An 18,019-nucleotide genomic window follows, 5' to 3' on the forward strand; every position below is an offset into this window, starting at 1 on the left:
ATTCAATGTAATCCAACCCAAAAATATTAGGCAATTAATCACATTCTTTCTGTCCTTCAGAAAATTGTAATTACTGAAAGAAACAGATACTTACAAAAAACTCCAACACCAGACAACAGATGTTTTACTAAATGTAGAAAACATGCGCTAAAACACATGTACCTTATTTTAAAAGCTGTACAAAAAGAGTTTTGAACATGCTTTAGATACTCAGAACGTATTTTCTTTTAAATACAATTTAAAAAATCTTAATCTGTTCTTCTAATCCAAACCAATTAAAACAGAAAAAAAAACAGAAGAGGGCAGATGTATTACTAAAATCACAAAACAAGGGGACACAAAAACTTGTTTCTGGATAGAGATTATATTGTCAAAATGCCACTGTAATCAAATTATTTAATAAACATATGGCAACCCAACCAACATCCTAGTAGGATTTTTTTTGAAGAAACAGATCATCTTAGGGACACCTGGGTGGCTCAGTTGGTTAAGCATCTGCCTTAGGCTCAGGTCATGGCTCCCTGTTCAGTGGGGAGCCTGCTTCTCCCTCTCCCTCTGCTGCTTCTCCTGCTTATGTGTTCTCTCTCTCTAAATTCTCTAAATAAAATCTTTAAAAAAAAAAAAAAAAAAAAGCTTATCGGGGCGCCTGGGTGGCTCAGTGGGTTAAAGCCTCTGTCTTCAGCTCAGGTCATGATCCCAGGGTCCTGGAATGGAGCCCTGCATCAGGCTCTCTGCTCAGCAGGGAGCCTGCTTCCCCCTCTCTCTCTGCCTGCCTCTCTGCCTACCTGTGATCTCTGTCAAATAAATCAATAAAATCTTTAAAAAAAAAAAAAAAGAAAAGCTGATCATCTTAAAGTGTAAATCTTGAAAAATAAAAACCAATTTTTTTAGAAATGGGAGTTTTCTTATCCTAAATTATAAAAACACAGTAACTAAAAAGTTATCCCCAAAACAGATGTAAAGGGACTCAATAAAAAGAACAGAAACAGCCCAAAGTAATGTTAAGAATTCTCTATATAATAAAAATGGCATTTTGCATCATCAGTGCAGAAAGGCGGCATCAAGACAATTTATCCAACTGTTCAGATTAACTTCTATTTATCCCACCCAAGCCTAGGTGAACCAAATGTCAGCTATAACAGAAATAAGAGTACTCTTCTATCTTTCCCAGATGAGTATAAAAAAGGCAAATGTGGACCAGATTTAACCTTTACATTTTCCCCTAAATATATGGTTTGTGAAGCACATGATGGGGAACCAATGGGTAGTCAGTCAAAAAACAGCTGATTTCAGCATTCACCACAGAAAACCTGACAACACGATGAAAAGCAGAAGATCCAACAGTGTATTTTCTTCTCTTTTAGGAGAGCCACTAGGTGGAAATAGACTAAATTATAATTTATGCATTTATTATGATGCCCTAACATTTTTTTAAGATTTTTTATTTATTTGACAGAGGTCACAAGTAGGCAGAGAGGCAGGCAGAGAGAAAGGAAGGGAAGCAGGCTCCCTGCTGAGCAGAGAACCCGATGAGGAGCTCAATCCCAGGACCCTGGGATCATGATCTGAGCCAAAGGCAGAGGCCTTAACCCATTGAGCCAGGTGCCCCATGATGCCCTAACATTTTAGTAGAGCACAGACAGTATACACTGTTCATTAATACCCACGATTTTGCACTGACTGATTCACATTCTGGCAAAGTCAATACACTTAGTCATCGGCTGTGGAACGAAAAGAGGCTAACTGCCTCAGAAGTCCCCATCCCTCACCTTTGTTACACTTCCAGCAAATAATCAGTTATAGACTACAAACCCAATCCAAGACAAAATTCCAAATGTACAGTAAGTCTTTATCTTAACAACTCAGAAAAATCAGTCATTCCAAAATTAAATTCTTTAGCATTCAGTTTTGCCTTATGAAATCCACAAAAATTGCTAATCTTTCAGTGCAGCAATGTCTAAACCTCTTCTCTCAATAAATGTTCTTACCACAGTTAACTTGATAATCATTGATCATTTATCTCCTAACAGCAGGATAAGCCATTTTCAGGCAATGCTATGAATCAAGACATGATATACATGTATACACAGTATTATGTCTATAATCTCTCCTTGGCTATAAAACCTGGTCCTACCATAGATCATGTTTTGGACGGTATCATCACTATGGAAAGAAGATGTCTTCTTAAAGTCCACTCTTAACATCAAAATAACAACTTTGAAAAATGCTTTCGATTACACACCTACTCCATGTTTGTCAGTCAATACCAGTTGTTTCGTTCATACAAGTACAGTAAAAAAGACCCAGGTTGTTCCTAGCCTGTACGTAAGAGGAGTCTGTTCTTTTGAGGTTCCTTGAACAGCTCAATGGTTTTAACTTCCTAGACACAGGAAGTGTCTAGGCCTTGGCCTCGCTGGGTCCAAAGAACTACTTTGGACTCTGCAGGTCCTATTGGTAGGTTATGGCTCATCAAAAGCTTAGCTACACTGTAAGGTTAGAAACCTTCACAAATGTCATCCGCTCTCCCTACTTAGCCTTGCCATGCTCCATCTCTTTAAGAGCTAGGTATTTTGTTTTAATAGGGAAAACGAGCTCTAAATGAAAATGGCCTGGCAGGTAGTGCTGTATCTGCCAACTGTGAGCTTGAGAAGACATGTAAATCTTCCTGTGTCCCTATCTGTGAAAAGGGCAAATGATAATAATCTAAGTTGTAGGATTGTTGTAAATACAAGTCTTAATTGCTACCCTTTACCATGGCATAGTCTACCTGCATCAGGTCATAGATGTGTACTAACAACCTTTATTTGTAAAACACCTGGCTTTTTTTTTTTTTACATCATATTCTTCAAGATTGGGGAAAAAAACCATAAGATTGGCTTATTTTAATAAACTTTATTCTATGCTTTTATTCAGTAAAAAACAACACCCTGAAGAGAAATGTAAAAATAATGTCCTCAGCTGTACTACGGGTATTTTCATTTTTTAAATGCAAAAAGCAGGGTTCAAAGGAAGACAAAAATTTCAGAGAATTGTAGTTGCCCATTTGCCAGTCTATTTCCCCATAACGTTGAACTTCTTGAGGACAGATGAAGTTTCTTTCATTTCTGTACCCCTATCGCCTGCACTTTCTCTCCCCGCCTCTGTGCGCACGTTGAATCACTAATTACACCACGGATTTCTGTTTTAAGTCCGCTTTCTCATTACCATGAGAGGAGTAGATCCGGCTATAGGACCAAGGAGAGGTCTTTCTAACCCACATCAGGTACCAATCCTGTCCATATGCCAGGATCCCCTAGGCTGGCAAGTACGTTTCACATTACTAAATACTAAACAATTTCACACAGCTAGGTACACCCACGAGTGGGACTCCTACCCAGATAGGAGCAAGACTGCCAATCTATGCCACGATATACCTATAAGGTTTTCAGAGGACAGAGTCCAAAAGTCGAGAGACAAGGCTAATTTCGCTTCCGTCTCACAATAGTCCAGCCGGCGCTTCGACACGTTACTGGAAAGATGCAAAAGGCGGGCACTTCCTTCGAGGCCAGGTAGCAAAGAGCAGCGGACGACGGCGTGCCAGGTCACGCCCAAGAGAAACAGCGGCGGACCCGGGAGCCCCCAGACCGGAAGCCCGATTCTCTGAGTCATCTCGCTGCCTAAACACGCGGAACAGAAGAGCTGGCGACTGCGGGGCTGGGCGCCGTGGCAGTTCTCGTTACCCGCCGGTCTCCCGAAGCTCCATGTCTACGGTGACCGCTGGAGCTCCTGGCTCCCCGCAGCGGCAGGCCGGGGTCCGGGAGACACGGCTCGCCCACACAGAAGGTCCCGCGGGGCCGCTCCAGCTCCCGGAGCCGGCAGGGGCGGGGAGGGTGGCGCTCGCGCGAGCTGGGCTCAGGCGAGGGCGGGGCGCCCGAGGTGCCGCGCGGCCGGCCCGGGGAGGGGCGAGCAGGCGCGGCCGGGGAGGGGCCGAAGCTCTTCCTGTGCCAAGTTTCCGGCTCCGGGTCCCGGGAGGCGGACCGCGGGGCCACAGGCGGAGCCAGCGCTCCGCCGCGGCTTTCAGACTCGGACCATGGCCTCATGCCGGTGGCCCTGGCGCCGCTGCTGCTCCTGGAGGCCGGCGGCCGGGAGCCCCGGCCCCCCGGGCCGCGCCGGGCTGCCCGGGCCACCCTCGGCTGCAGACGCCAGTGCTCAGGTGAGGCCCCGAGGCGCGGCGGCGGCAGGGCGCAGAGGTCACGGCGCCAATGACAGCGGCGCGGCGGAATGAATGGGAGCTAGCGGCACGTGCGTCGGGGCTGGGGGCCGCGGGGCTGCGCTGCTGGGGGATCCCGGGCTGGCTGGGCGCCGGGACCTGAGCCCCGCGGGGGGACGTGGAGCGGTGGTCGCCGGGGGTCCGCCAGGAGCTGGGGCGCCCCGCGCGAGACTGCAGAGCGCGGTCCTGGGGGACCCAGGCGCCTCGGGGCTTGGGGAGGGAGCGGTGGGGAGCCAGGCCTCGGGGGAAGTGCCGGGGGTGGGGGGCAGGCAGGTTGTCTCCTGGGGTCGGGAGCCGGGGACGCCTGGAGACCCGACTGCAGCTGTTGCCTTTCGGATTTCAGCCAGGGCTTCAGGAGGAAGGTGCTAGGATTTTAGAGCCAAAGGTGGTCCGAGGGCTCAGAGATCCAGGCGGGTTGGAATAGGCGGTTTGTAGAGAGTGTAGGGCTGATGCTCTGGGCAGCGGGTTTCTGTCGCACCGTAGTTGCTTCCCCGGGAGACCCTACCTGGACGGGGCGGAAGGGCGTTGGAAGGAGAAACGGCCTGAAGATGTCACAAGTAGAGAAACCTTGAGCTTTGATTTAATGTGACTTCTTGAGTAGAGTCGGAAATCCCAGCACTAACCATGGCTCCTTGACTCTCTCCTCTGCTGCTCTTGGGCCCGAGCTCATTTTTCTCCGTTTCCGCCCAGTTTACGCTGTGTTGAGTGGCATGTTCTGTCGCCCCATGAGTCAGTCTTTCCTGCACTTTGTAGTGATTGACTCCCAATGTGCCATAGGTTAGGCGCATTCCGTTTAGAGTAATTGAGCAAAATCTGTAGAGACTGGAGACTTCTCCAGTCACGCGGTGATTACGATGTGTTCCCTTTGCATCCACAAGGCTCGTTTTTTTAAAAGTTTATTGAATTTGGGGCTTTGGGACGTTTCATATTCCCACGTATTCCCCAAACCCCGAATACATATCACAACTTATCCAGAACGGGCACTTGGAGAGAGAATAGGGCTTTGCTGGGATCCGTTTCAGTACTGTCCTAACCAGACTTTAAATGTTTCTAGCATCACAGACGAAGGCATTATTTGGAGAGATGTTTGCACCCTCCATCTAATAGCACTGGATACTTCTTTGACACTCCTTTTTTAAAAAAACTTTTTTAATTTAAATTCCAGTATAGGAACACCTGGGTGCCTCAGTCAATTAAGCATCTGCCTTCTGCTCAGGTGATCCTGGGGTCCAGCACCTCATCAGGCTTCCTGCTCAGCAGGGATAGTAGATATTAGTTAGCTTTCTGGAGTCTGCCTGAGGCACGTGTCCTTGGTTAGTTCAAGTCTCTTAGGACCTCATAGTCCTTGGGGACAAAGAGCAACAATAATAAAAGCCATATCTGCTCTCAGACACAGCTCTGCTTCCTGATATATGTACATTCTCCCAACCTCATGGTTGGGAGCGTTAACAAGTCCTGTAATAGGACAAAAACCAGTGTGTGTCTGTTACTGCTAAATCACTTGTCAGTATGTTTTTGATTCTTATGCAGCAGCATTTTTTTTTCCCCCAAGTAAATTCATGGGAGGCAAGGTTGGCTTTCAGGAGAGAGTACATGATGGGAAGGAAGGGAACAGTATTGGAACAGTAACAGTACAGCAGTACACCAATTGTCCACTGCTCCTCTGAGTGCCTCTAGCCTTATTTTAGAAAACACCACTCCCTCTTAAAGCAGAAAATAAGGGTAGATATTAAATACTGTAGCTATTGCAGTTCTGTAGCCACTGTATTAAATGTAAACAGCATGCTGGGTTCTGAGCTGAGAGCTTTACACATCTCAATTAATTGCAGCTTCCCTCCCAGAGTAGGCATTAACCAGAAAGATGTCACAAGGTAACATGGCCAGGAAATGTTGGAATGGAAACAAGATCCATCTTCCAAAGACCATGCTTTGAACAACTGTTACACTATCTAGTGGTTAAGAACACTCTGTATTAACTGCTTAATTTTGTTTTAATTTAAATTGTTTAGTTCACATATACTGTATTATTAGTTTCAGGGGTAGAATTTAGTGATTCATCAGTTGCATAGAACACCCAGTGCTCATCACATCAAGTGCCTTCTTAATGCCCATCACCCAGTTACCCCGTCCCTCCAACAATCCTCAGTTTGGTTTCCTGTAGTTGAGAGTCTCTTAGGTTTGCCTCTCTGTTTTTATCTTCTTTTATTTTTCTTTCCCTATGTTCATCTGTTTTGGTTCTTAAATTCCACATATGAGTGAAATCATACAGTATTTGTCTTTCTCGGACTGACTTATTTCACTTAATACATTCTAGTTCATCTACATTGACGCAAATGGCAAGATTTCATTTTTGATGGCTGAGTAATATTCACGCGTGTGTGTGTATTCTATTTAAGTGTCCACCTATCAATGATATCTGGGTGCATCTTATTTATTTGTTTGTTTGTTTGTTTATTTTATTAACATATAATGTATTATTTGCTTCAGGGGTGCAGGTCTGTGATTCATCAGCCTTACACAATTCACAGCACTCATCATATCACATACCCTCCCCAATGTCCATAACCCCACTACCCTATCCCACCCCCAATGACTCCCAGCAGCCCTCAGTTTATTTGCTGAGATTAAGAGTCTCTTATGATTTGTCTCCCTCCCTGGTCCCATCTCATTTCATTTTTTCCCTCCCTTTCCTCCACAAACCTCGCACCTTCCCTCTCAAATTCTTCATATCAGAAAAGTCATATGATAATTGTCTTCCTCTGACTGGCTTATTTCCCTTAGGATAATACCCTCTAGTTCCATCCACGTCATTGCAGATGGCAAGATTCAGATTTTTTTTTTAATGGCTGCATAGTAGTCCATTGGATATATATACCACATCTTCTTTATCCATTCATCTGTTGAGGGACATCTGGGCTCTTTCCATCGTTTGGCTATTGTGGACATTGCTGCTATAAACATTCGGGTGCACCTGCCCCTTCGGATCCCTACATTTGTATCTTTAGGGTAAATTCCCAGTAGTGTGATTGCTGGGTCATAGGGCTGCTCTATTTTCAACTTTTTCAGGAACTTCCATACTGTTTTCCAGAGTGGCTGCACCAGCTTGCATTCCCACCAACAGGGAGGAGGGTTCCCCTTTCTCTGCATCCTCACCAACACCTGTCATTTCATGACTTGTAAATTTTAGCCATTCTGACTGGTGTGAGGTGGTATCTCATTGTGGTTTTGATTTGTATTTCCCTGGACATCTGGGGACATCTTTACCCATTCATCTGTCAGTGGACATCTGGGCTCTTTCCATATTTGGCAACTGTGGACATTGCTGCTATAAACATTGGAGTGCATGTGCCCCTTCAAATCACTACTTTCTTTTAAGATTTTATTTATTTATTTGACAGACAGAGATCACAAGTAGGCAGAGAGGTAGGCGGGGGTGGGGGGAGCAGGCTCCCCGCTGAGCAGAGAGCCCGATGTGGGGCTCGATCCCAGGACCCTGAGATCATGACCTGAGCTGAAGGCAGAGGCTTAACCCACTGAGCCACCCAGGCGCCCCAAATCACTATTTTTGTATCCTTTGGATAAATGCCTAGTAGTGCAATTGCTGGGTAGAAGTACCCGAGCTGTGTAATTTTAACTCTTCACCCCAAGTTAGAGGTTAGGTCTCAAACTAAGTATTACAATGAATTACTGAATTCATATGAACTAATAAAGGAAGGTGAAAGAAGCCCGTTAAATGGTAAAATCAAACGAGAGGATTAAAACTTGGCTTTCTTGGGACATTATAAATGTTCTTATTGGTTTACTGAATATATAATGCTCTGGGGGAAATCCTGGAACCCAGCCGGTCTTCCTTGGCCACTGCCTGCCTGGCAAAGTCAATCTTTACTGTCACTTTAATATGTCTAAAGTTTGTGTTCACTAGAGAAAAATCAGAAAATAGAAGCCAAAAAAGGAATAAAAAAAACTCCCACAATCCTATTTATTCAAAATTAACTATTTTAATACCCTAGTTTATATGCTTTTAAACCCTATTCTCTGTGTATCTTACTTATGCATGCGTATATGTATAAATTCTTAGTGGGATCACAGAATATGTATGGTTTTGTGCATGCTTTTTTATATTTATTTACTTAGAGCACCCACCCCAGCCTGAGCAAGGGGAGGGATAGAGGAAGAGGGAGAGAAAGAATCAAAAGCAGACTCTGGAAAAAAAAAAAAAAAGACTCTGAGCTGAGCACAGAGCCTAATGCAGGACTTTATCCCACTACGCGGAGATCATGACCTCGATGAGGTTTTGAAAAATAAGTGAAGTTCGGTGGGGTGCCAGTGACCAAGGAAGAATTCTTGAAACATCTTTGGTGCAAAATGATGGCTTATTAAAGCACAGCGACGGATCCTTGGGCAGAAAGAGCCGCTGCCCTGTGTGAGCAGTGGCTGGTTCTGTACTATGGGGTTGGGGGAGGTAAGGAGAAAGGGCGGGTTTGAAAGAACTTTCATATGCTAACGAGGACCTGCGGGATACCTGAGGCCTTGCCACTGTCAAGTTAAGGTTTTTCCTTTTAATAAGGCATTAACAGTAAAATAGTTGGGAGCTTCCTGGAGGAGTGTCACACTCCTGCTGTCACACAGTCCCTATCAATGAGCTTTAGGTTTAGAAGAAATTGAACTTTATTTACATTTCCCTGTGCCTCAACCTCCCTCAATTTTAGGGAGGGGAGGAGGATGTTAGGGCCTCAGGAACAGAGTTACAGGTCTTTGAAGTTAGGCCATTGGTAAGAAAGCCTCTTCCTTGTAAATCACTAGGACGTTTGTAAACTGAGGGAGACTGAGGTCTTGCAGGCTTGTGATCTCTCCGAGTTAACCATTTATTTTTCCCTCGGGCAGCCAGGAGCGCCTGAGGAGTGTCACATATACCCCATGGGTTTTGTGGGGTGTCGGCTTCTGCTCTGTCCTCAGCTTGCCTTCTGTTCCCTCATCAACCTGAGCCATAATCAAGAATCAAGGCTCTACCGACTGAGCCACCCAGGCGCCCCTGCTTTTTTCTTTTGATATATTGTCAACATATCTGTATATCAGTTTTTCAGACATGACTTTTCTGAGTTTCAAGTTCCCCAGCTGTATAAAGACAAGTAGTTGTGAGGGTCAAATTGTGTAAAAGTACATTGTAAGACTTGGTTACAAATAGAGCAGATTTGTTCTATCTTTCTTGGGCTGAATTCTTCCTTTTTTGTCAAAATACTTTCTTCAGATACAGAGCCCTTACCACATTAATTTAGTAAATCAGTAAATTTTTTTAAAGTACCCTCTACTCCCAAGGTCAGGCTCAAACTCATGACCCCAAGATCTAGAGTCGCATGTTTCACCAACTGAGCCAATAAATAAGTAATTTTTTGAATGACTGTGTGCCCGCATTCTTTAAGACTGTAAGTCTGGGGGCACCTGGGTGGCTCGGATGGTTAAGCGTCTGGCTTCAGCTCAGGTCATGATCCCAGGGTCCTGAGATCAAGCCCCACATCAGGTTCCCTGCTCAGTAGGGAGCCTGCTTCTCCTCCCGCTGCCTGCCTCTCTGCCTACTTGTGCTCTCTCTCTCTCTCAAATAAATAAATTCTTTTTTTTTTTTAAGATTTTATTTATTTGTCAGAGAAGGAGAGAGAGAGAGAGAGAGAGAGCACATGCGCGCACAGGCAGAGTGGCAGGCAGAGGCAGACGGAGAAGCAGGCTTCCTGCTGAGCAAGGAGCCTGATGTGGGACTCGATCCCAGGACACTGGGATCATGACCTGAGCCGGAGGCAGCTGCTTAACCAACTGAGCCACCCAGGCGTCCATCAAATAAATAAATTCTTTAAAAATAAATAAATAAATAAAAAGATGGGCAGTCTCTGTGTTTGGTCCACAGTGCCTGTCACATTTCCTGGTCCATAGTCGTACTCAGTAATCATTGGAACTAGTATTTGTCACCATCTCTGAATCTTTTAGTAGTCTTCTGTTCTTGATCTCCAATATTCTCAAAACGTGCTGCTAAGCTTGCTTGTTTTTGAATGTTACTGATCAAAAAGTAGCATTTCCAAGTCTGTTTGGGAACAATAACTTAAAATAGGTCGTGTTTATGTATAAATGTAAATTCATTCTTCATTGAAATCTTCCTTTTTACCATCTGGTCTGATGCTTGGGGGAACTGGATTACTCTTTGTTTTCAACTGGTTTAAGAATGTAAAAGAATGTCGGGCGCCTGGGTGGCTCAGTGGGTTAAGCCTCTGCCTTCGGCTCAGGTCATGATCTCAGGGTCCTGGGATCGAGCCCCGCATGGGGCTCTCTGCTCAGCAGGGAGCCTGCTTCCCTCTCTCTCTCTGCCTGCCTCTCTGTCTACTTGTGATCTCTGTCTGTCAAATAAATAAATAAAATCTTAAAAAAAAAAAAAAGAATGTAAATAGCATTACTGTTCTCTGACCAGTCTTTGTTAAGGAGAAGGAGATTGTTTGAAAACTACCTTTTCAAGTCTGAAAAGCTAGATAGGAATATGGAAACTATGCTTTGGAGAAAAAGATAGATGACAGATGTGTTTTTTTCCTTATATTTTCTGTAATGACAAATACTGCTTTTGTAGTAAGGAAACTTTTTATTACCTTTCTAGAGTTTGCAACCCACCTACAAAGGGACAACTAAAAGATAAAGATTATGAAAAAGATAAAGATTAAATTTATTATGAATTTATTATGAGTTCATATTACATGTAAATAATTTTATTATGAATTCTATGAATTATGAATGTGTTTTTTTTCTGGCATTATAAACACATTATTCATGAATATTCTTACAAGTTTCTTAATGCTTTTATTTTACAGATGTCCTATTTTAATCTTGTGAAGAGTTTAACATCTGCTTTTCCAAATAGGTATAGTATGTCACGGTACGTTTATGATCTGTGTTACAATTGCTAAAATTATTAGCTATATTGCCAGTAAATTTCTGTTCTGAATCGTGGGGGGCTAGTCCAGCAAATTGAGTATTTAGGTTAAATAAGTGACACAGTGTCTGCTCTGTGTGCCCTCTGCCTTTTCAAAAAATGGGAATGGAATAAAATTTAAACCCAGAACACAGTAAGCTAGGTTCATCTTTGATTTTGTAGGTTCTCAAGGTGTCCTGAGTATAAAAATAAACTATTCCTATATTGTTGAGCAAGAAGAGAATTCCATGTGTTTTTCTAAATCATAATGACCATTTTGGATTCGTGCTCAATTTCCAGCAAATAGATGTGTATATAATTTTCACTTGAATATGAAATTATCTCGGGACACCTGGGTGGCTCAGTTGGTTAAGCGGCTGCCTTCGGCTCAGGTCATGATCCCAGTGTCCTGGGATCGAGTCCCACATCGGGCTCCTTGCTCGGCAGGGAACCTGCTTCTCCCTCTGCCTCTGCCTGCCTCTCTGTCTGCCTGTGCTCGCTCTCTCTCTCTCCCTCTGTCCCTGACAAATAAATAAATAAAATCTTTAAAAAAAAGAAAAAGAACATGAAATTATCTCACTTAGTAAAACTCACCTAATGTGGCGTGCGTTTGGGCTTGACCCAGGTTCCATCACTCGACGTCGGCCGCGTGCTGTCATAGCAGAACACAGAGTGGGGAGCAGTACAGCGATCCTTTCAAACTCGGCTGGAGAGACTTGAACGGTCTGTATGAGGACATTAGAAAGGTAAGCCCGCTCGGTTTGACTGTGCTCGAAGTCGTGCTGGTTTCTGAGACCGGTGAACACACGACGCAGGTGTTCAGACGGGTGCAGCGCCGTCGCGGACTTGGTTACTGAGCAGCAAGGGGGTCGGAGGGGTGTGGAGGGCGCAGGGCGCTTCACCACCCACACTGAGGTTACTGCAGAGTCGGGGAACTGAGAAAATAGACGCGCAGCCCTGCTTAGCCTCTCCTGCCCCTTCCCCTGTCCGGGCGTGGTGAGGCGCTGAAGGTCCCTTCCAGGCTGCCCCAAATTGGGCTTTCTCCGTTAACCGCATTTTCCCCCCAAACTCTTGGTGGCTTCTCCACTGCTGCCCAGACGTGTTCAGTTGCCCCTCATCAGCTTCCTTCCCCTCTCAAGGTTGTCCGCGTTGCCCCCCAAACCCGCCCTCCGCTCTCCTGCTCTCCTGGCAGCACCACTTTGTGCCTGAGTGACCCCGGGCGAGGCCTCGAGGAGCTGCTCCCTGGGCACCTGCTGTGTCTACAAGGCGGCTTGCGCCCGTCTGCGCCCGGCTCTCCTCCTCCCGGGTGAAGTGAATGTTCCCTCTGTTGCGGGAGTCCTTTCACCTCCAGCTCGGTCCCGTGCCCTTTGCCTCCTCGGTGCCTTAGGAAGGGCCCTCGTGGTTGCCCGTTCGCTCTCCTTCATCTGCGAGCTCTCCCTCTCCGTGTCTCTCACATCTCTTGTCGCTTCTCTCCTTTGTTCGAGTTCATCCTTCCAGGGACCGTCCCTTGACCCCGCGTGCCCCCTTCCCTTCCAGTATTCTCTGCCTCTTCATGCTTCCTCCGCTGTCATCACCGTGCCTGCCTCCCCAGCCTCTCCCCTGAAACTCCCTTTGCCAGCCCGTAGCTTCCAGAGCTCTTTCTGCTAAAGCCAGTGGACCCTGCAGTTTTATCTCCCTTGACGCTGTTGACTGCTGGGCGCTGTTGACCGCCCCCCACCGCCTGGAAGACTTCCTTGGCTTCTGCCCCTTTCTGGTTCTCCTGAGTCTTAGGCCATCCTTCAGTCCACTTCCTGGTTTCCTCTCTGTCCCCTCCTCACTCTCTTTGATTTTGCCCTTCCTTTGGGTTCTTTCTGTTCCCTCTTGTCTCTGTGTCCTCAGTTTACCCACTCCCACACTTAGGATCCCCACATAATATGTCTGTTCCAAATTGAATTGTCTCTCTTAAAACCATGCATCTAACTGTCGGGGCAAGTCTGTGGAGGGCCTATGACTGTCTCCCCGTGACATACCTGAAACGCTGGTTTCCTCCCCTAATCTTTGTTTCAAGTTTTTCCTGCTTATTGAAGGCACCACCCAGGAACCTGGGCGGGATCCTAGAATTGTTCCTCTCCTGCATCCTCCTGGCGGGTGTCTTGCTGTCAGTTCCCCAGTTTATGTCTGTCCACGCCCCTTTCTTTGACCCCACCAGAGTCCCTCTCCCACCTGCCTCTCCTGCACCAGCCGTGCCCCCTTTGTGCTCCGGGAGGGGAGACACAGTCACTGTAGGGCCAGCACCTGTCCCACTGTGTAGTGTGCCTACTGTGTTCCTTCTCCCCAGCCAGATGGAGCTCCTCAGAGGCAGGGACTGTCTTATTTGTCTTTGTAACCTCTGCACTTACTACCGTGCTTGGCACTGAAGTCGGTATTTTGGGGACTTAAAGACTGGCCCGGCTGCACCAGGTTCACCTGAGTCTGGCCGAGGGTCCTCTGGGGCTGTTCTTAGCTCCTGTTGCTACGGGGAATTGAGCTATGATTCATTCTAGCAGGTCCTTGAGAGGCACATACAGCAAACACACATCCATCACTTAGACGGTCACCTTCCCCTTCATGAATCAAAATCCTGCTTACTTAGTTCTATGTCAAAGCTTCTGTCCTCCTTTAAATATTTGGTTTTCTAGCCCACACTGATTTCTCCCCTCTCTGAACCTTTACTGCATTTATTTTAATTTACTGCATTTAGGGGCGCCTAGGTGGCTCAGTCAGTTAAGTGTCTGCCTTTAGCTTAGGTTGTGATCCCAGGATCCTGGGATCGAACCCCACATCAGGCTCCTTGCTCATCAGAAAGCCTGCTTCTCTCTCTCTCTCTCTCTCTCTCTCTCTCTGCTTGTGCTCTCTCTCTCTCATTCTGTCTGATATCAATAAATACTGTATCTTTAAAAAAAAATGTATTGCATTTAATTTAATTATGCCATTGCTCAAGTTACCACTCAGAACATTTATGTTTTTTTTTTTAAAATGTCTCTTCCCAACTCAGTTCTAAGTTCCTGACAATCGGCAAACTCTCTTCAACTTCCTCTGTGAACTTTGGACACATCCGGCTGAGCCAGGCACAGCTTTGCCTCTATACCCCAGTCACCCCCTAACTGCCGCCTCATTGGCTCCCACGCTGCTCGTCTTTGTCTCTCTCCTCCATCTTCCAAGTGACTACCAGCCTCTGTTCCTTTTTTGTCCCTGGGCCACCTCGTGCTTCCCTGTTCCTCCCTGGAGTCTGTCGGAGTCTTTGGGGTCGCCCTAGGCCTTTGAGCACTCGGGCAGGCCAGGCATCACCTGCGGCCCAGCCGTAGGGCAGCCAAGCCAGGTTTATGGCCTTAAATGTTGGAACCTTTTCCAACGGAGTATTGAATTTCTCGAGTGAAATGAGTGTGCTGAGTACAAGCGAGCACGCTGAGATCAAATCAGTTTTGTAGAAGAAATCCTGTTGCCTTTTTTGCTATCATGATGCCGTGTTGACACAGAAACTTCATTTCAGGAACTACTCATATCTACAACAGAACTTAAGGAAATGTCTGAATACTACTTTGATGGAAAAGGAAAAGCCTTTCGACCAATTATCGTGGTGCTAATGGCCCGGGCGTGTAATATTCATCACAATAATTCCCGGTGAGTTACTTACTTTCACTCCTCTGTCATTTTCATATTTGGCAAATCTTCCCTCCCAAGCTTACCGTTTAGTTCCGGATGAAGAGGTAGCATTTATCTTAGAATTCACTTTGGTGAGTAGTTTCTGGCTTGGAGTCCCCAAAGTCGCCTGGTCTGGGCATCTTCCCTTTCCACACTTTTTAATGTCTTAGAAGAACAACTTCAGTGCAAGTAAATGTGTTGAAAAGAATTAAAAGCCATAGTTAGTTTCCTCACCCCGAAGTAAAGAACAGCAGGGTGCGGTGCGTACATACGTGTAATCATTTATATACCTGGGGCCGTTAGTCCAAAGGTTAATCGTTATGAAGTCCTGAGCCACATGCCCACGCCCTAAGGGTCTGCCTTCCTGCGGCCTTCCGAAGTTTGCCAAAGAAAAACTCTTTGAAGAAGAAGGCATTTTGACTTTTGGTCCTCAGCTGTGTTTTGAATATCTGTAAAATTTTTGAATATTAAAACAACTGTATTCAAGGAAATCTTAAAAAAAAAAGATTGACCCTTGACCTTATGCAGCCGTCTCTGCCACTCCCTCTTCCCCTCTCTTGTATTCAGTCATTCTCTGGGTACCTGTGATTCTGTGTTCTGCTTTCCCGACTCACCCGTTTTCTCTTGATGTCGTTGCTAGACTGAATTCATGGTCGTTTGTTTCACATGGTGTGATCTGCTGACGGAAATTCCAGTGCAGCATAACATACTCGAACGTCTCCCTAGTGTGGAATGTTTGTATTGTGTTCCTTCTTCTCAGGGGAGCACACTTTAAGGAAAGCCTCAGGGAGCGTCAGAGGTCGCCTGTGAGCAGCTCTTCTCTCCGCCTTTGTTCCCTGCTGCTGTGACTCCAGCTCCAGCACTCGCCACCACCTCAGGGTGCCTCCGACAACACCTCCACCCCCTCCACTCCCCGCCGGGGCCCAGACTCCCAGTGCTCACACATAGTTGGAACAGACAGTGAGCTCTCGGGACCATGTGCACTTCACCTGGGAGGCAGAACCGCAGAAATGAACCAAACTGGAAATAGCTCTCACACCAGCTAGAGCAGGGTTCTCGGCCTTGATGTTTTAGGCCAGATGATTCTTGGTGCGAGGGCCGTGCTGTGTATCCTAGATGTTCTGCGGAGCCTCTGGCCTCTGCCCAGGGCCTGCCGGTAGCACTGCACCCACCCCCACCAAGCTGATGACAACCAAAAATGTCTCCAGACATTGCCGGTTGTCCCCTGGGGAGCAAAACCATCCCTGGTTGGGAACCACTGGTCTAGAGAGAGTGTGTGTTTATATTTTAATTTCTCAGATTAATGTGTAATACAGTCCGTTGCCATCAGAGGTGACATGGGAAGTAAGACATCCTCCTGCATTGCTTTAAATCCTCTCCACTCTTATCCCCATGGTTGCAAGTGTTTTCAGTTTGCCTTGCTGAAACTCTATAAACTTGGTTGCAGAAAACATGGGAGGATATAACACAACAAAGTCATTGCTAGAGGAAAAAGTAAGTTCAGAGGCATCTGGGTGGCTCAGTCAGTTGAGCGTTCGACTCCTGATTTCAGCTCAGGTCACAGTCTCAGGTCACGGGTCTCAGGTTGCAGGATCGAGTCCCTCATCAGGCTCTGTGCTCAGCCGGGAGTCGGCTTCAGATTCTCTCTCTCCCTCTGCCCCTCCCCCTGCTCGCTCTCCCCCTCTCTCGAATAAATAATGCTTTTAAAAAAAAAAAAAAGTAAGTTCAAGGGGGCCTGACTGGCTCAGTCAGTAGAGCATGTGACTCTTGATTTTGGGGTTGTGAGTTCAAGCCCCTTGTTGGGGGTAGAATTTACTTGAATAAAAGGAAAAGTAAGTTGAACACTGGTCCTTCTGGGATAATTTAGCTGAGGCCTCATACCCCTATAAGGGCTGGGAGGAAGGCCCAGTACAGAGGCAGAGCTGTGGCGGTGGCGTGCATTTGATTGAGTGGTACCCTGCGCGTCATTCTCTGAGCCTGGCTTCTGGGGAATACTTGCTTCCTAAGAGCCCTTTTGAATCAGGCTCTGAATTGGCTAAATATCTAGCTGTTACTTCCATGGCTCTTAAAGCAAGAAGGGACACGGGGACAGGGTGGGGAAGCTTCTGGAGACCTGGGCCGTTTCCGGTTTTGCTTGCTGAGGAAGACTTAAAACAGCACGGACGAAAGGGAGCTAGAGATTCAGGGGTGGGACCTCACCGAGCCTCTGGTTCTGGCCGGCGCCCCCACCCCGGGGACACCAGAACCCATTCCAGTCCTTCATCTGCTTGCTCGCTGCGGATGACAGAATTGAGAGATCCCTGTTCTTTGGTCTCACGTCAAAAGTTTAAAGGCTTTTGTATGGGTTATCAGCTATCATCTTCTTGTTTGTGAAATGTCTATTATGTAGGTCAGTGATAATCCTAGAGGGGATTTTAGAAAACCTAATAGAACAGATACCTACGAAATAGCAAGGGGGGAAACTACCTTTAATTGATTTTCCTTTTTCCCTTACTAAGCTCTTCAGTGGTCTGTTAAATATTCCTTGCCAGGTTACTAGGACTTCTTAACCTGAGGTCCATGACAGTTATGAGGGTGTGTGGGTCCCTTAGAATTGTATGTGGAGTTTTTGTGTGTTTGCATTTTGCGGGGGAAGGAAATCAGAACCTCATAATATATTCTGCCAAGGTAATATGGCCCCAAAGTGCTTGAGACTCCATCTTTATATTTCTGTTGTATCGTGATGACCCAGTATCTGGGCAGGTAGAGGAGGAACACACAAACAAAAAGACTCAAACTTGAAAGGTCCAGAAAACAGCTGTCATGGTTCTGAGATGCACCGCCTCGATCCTCCTGCAGCGCAGGACTGCGTGCTGGACCGGGTCTTGTTGGCAAGGAACCTTCAGTTCTTAGCCTCTTGGAGGATCACGTCGGCTGCAGCAAATCCTGTCTCCAGAGCCGGCCCACATGCAGGCCTGAGAGAGGAGGGGGTGTTCTGGCTCCAGCGCAGACCGTGCACAGGCCCGCCTCGCAGCAGAAACTCCTTCATCTGCACAGTCCGTTTCTTTCTCTCCCTCCCCCAGCTTTTGATCCCAAGGACAGTCCTGAGTCAGACACTCGAAACTTCAGAGTCTGCTTCCCAGAGAGCCCAGCATGCTCCAGAGTTCAGCAAAATCACTGTAGGGCAG

The 18,019-nt window shown here is 46.4% G+C and overlaps 2 protein-coding genes across 11 annotated transcripts in view; one reads left to right on the top strand and one right to left on the bottom strand.

Moving 5' to 3' along the window:
- The window catches only part of LOC116861967 (protein adenylyltransferase SelO-like), a 43,713-nt gene extending 39,914 nt beyond the window's left edge, over window positions 1-3,799 (bottom strand). For 4 of the 6 annotated variants that reach the window (XM_032848934.1, XM_032848933.1, XM_032848932.1 and 1 more), the window contains exon 1: window positions 3,414-3,799. In XM_032848934.1, coding sequence (XP_032704825.1) covers window positions 3,414-3,648 — 235 coding nt within the window. In that variant the 5' untranslated portion in view covers window positions 3,649-3,799. The remainder of the gene's footprint in view (window positions 1-3,413) is intronic. The other 2 variants (XM_032848931.1, XM_032848929.1) reach the window with 1 other exon arrangement.
- A 211-nt stretch (window positions 3,800-4,010) lies between these two features.
- The window catches only part of PDSS1 (decaprenyl diphosphate synthase subunit 1), a 44,651-nt gene continuing 30,642 nt past the window's right edge, over window positions 4,011-18,019 (top strand). The window contains exons 1-4 of one of the 5 annotated variants that reach the window (XM_032848951.1): window positions 4,011-4,192; window positions 11,092-11,156; window positions 11,818-11,938; window positions 14,701-14,831. In XM_032848951.1, coding sequence (XP_032704842.1) covers window positions 4,070-4,192; window positions 11,092-11,156; window positions 11,818-11,938; window positions 14,701-14,831 — 440 coding nt within the window. In that variant the 5' untranslated portion in view covers window positions 4,011-4,069. Of the gene's footprint in view, window positions 4,193-11,091; window positions 11,157-11,817; window positions 11,939-14,700; window positions 14,832-18,019 lie in introns of those variants that run through there. The other 4 variants (XR_004381577.1, XM_032848947.1, XM_032848948.1 and 1 more) reach the window with 4 other exon arrangements.

The sequence above is a fragment of the Lontra canadensis genome, unplaced genomic scaffold (genome assembly GCF_010015895.1).
Source record: "Lontra canadensis isolate GAN:19392208 unplaced genomic scaffold, GSC_riverotter_1.0 scaffold215, whole genome shotgun sequence".
NCBI classification, from domain to species: domain Eukaryota; kingdom Metazoa; phylum Chordata; class Mammalia; order Carnivora; family Mustelidae; genus Lontra; species Lontra canadensis.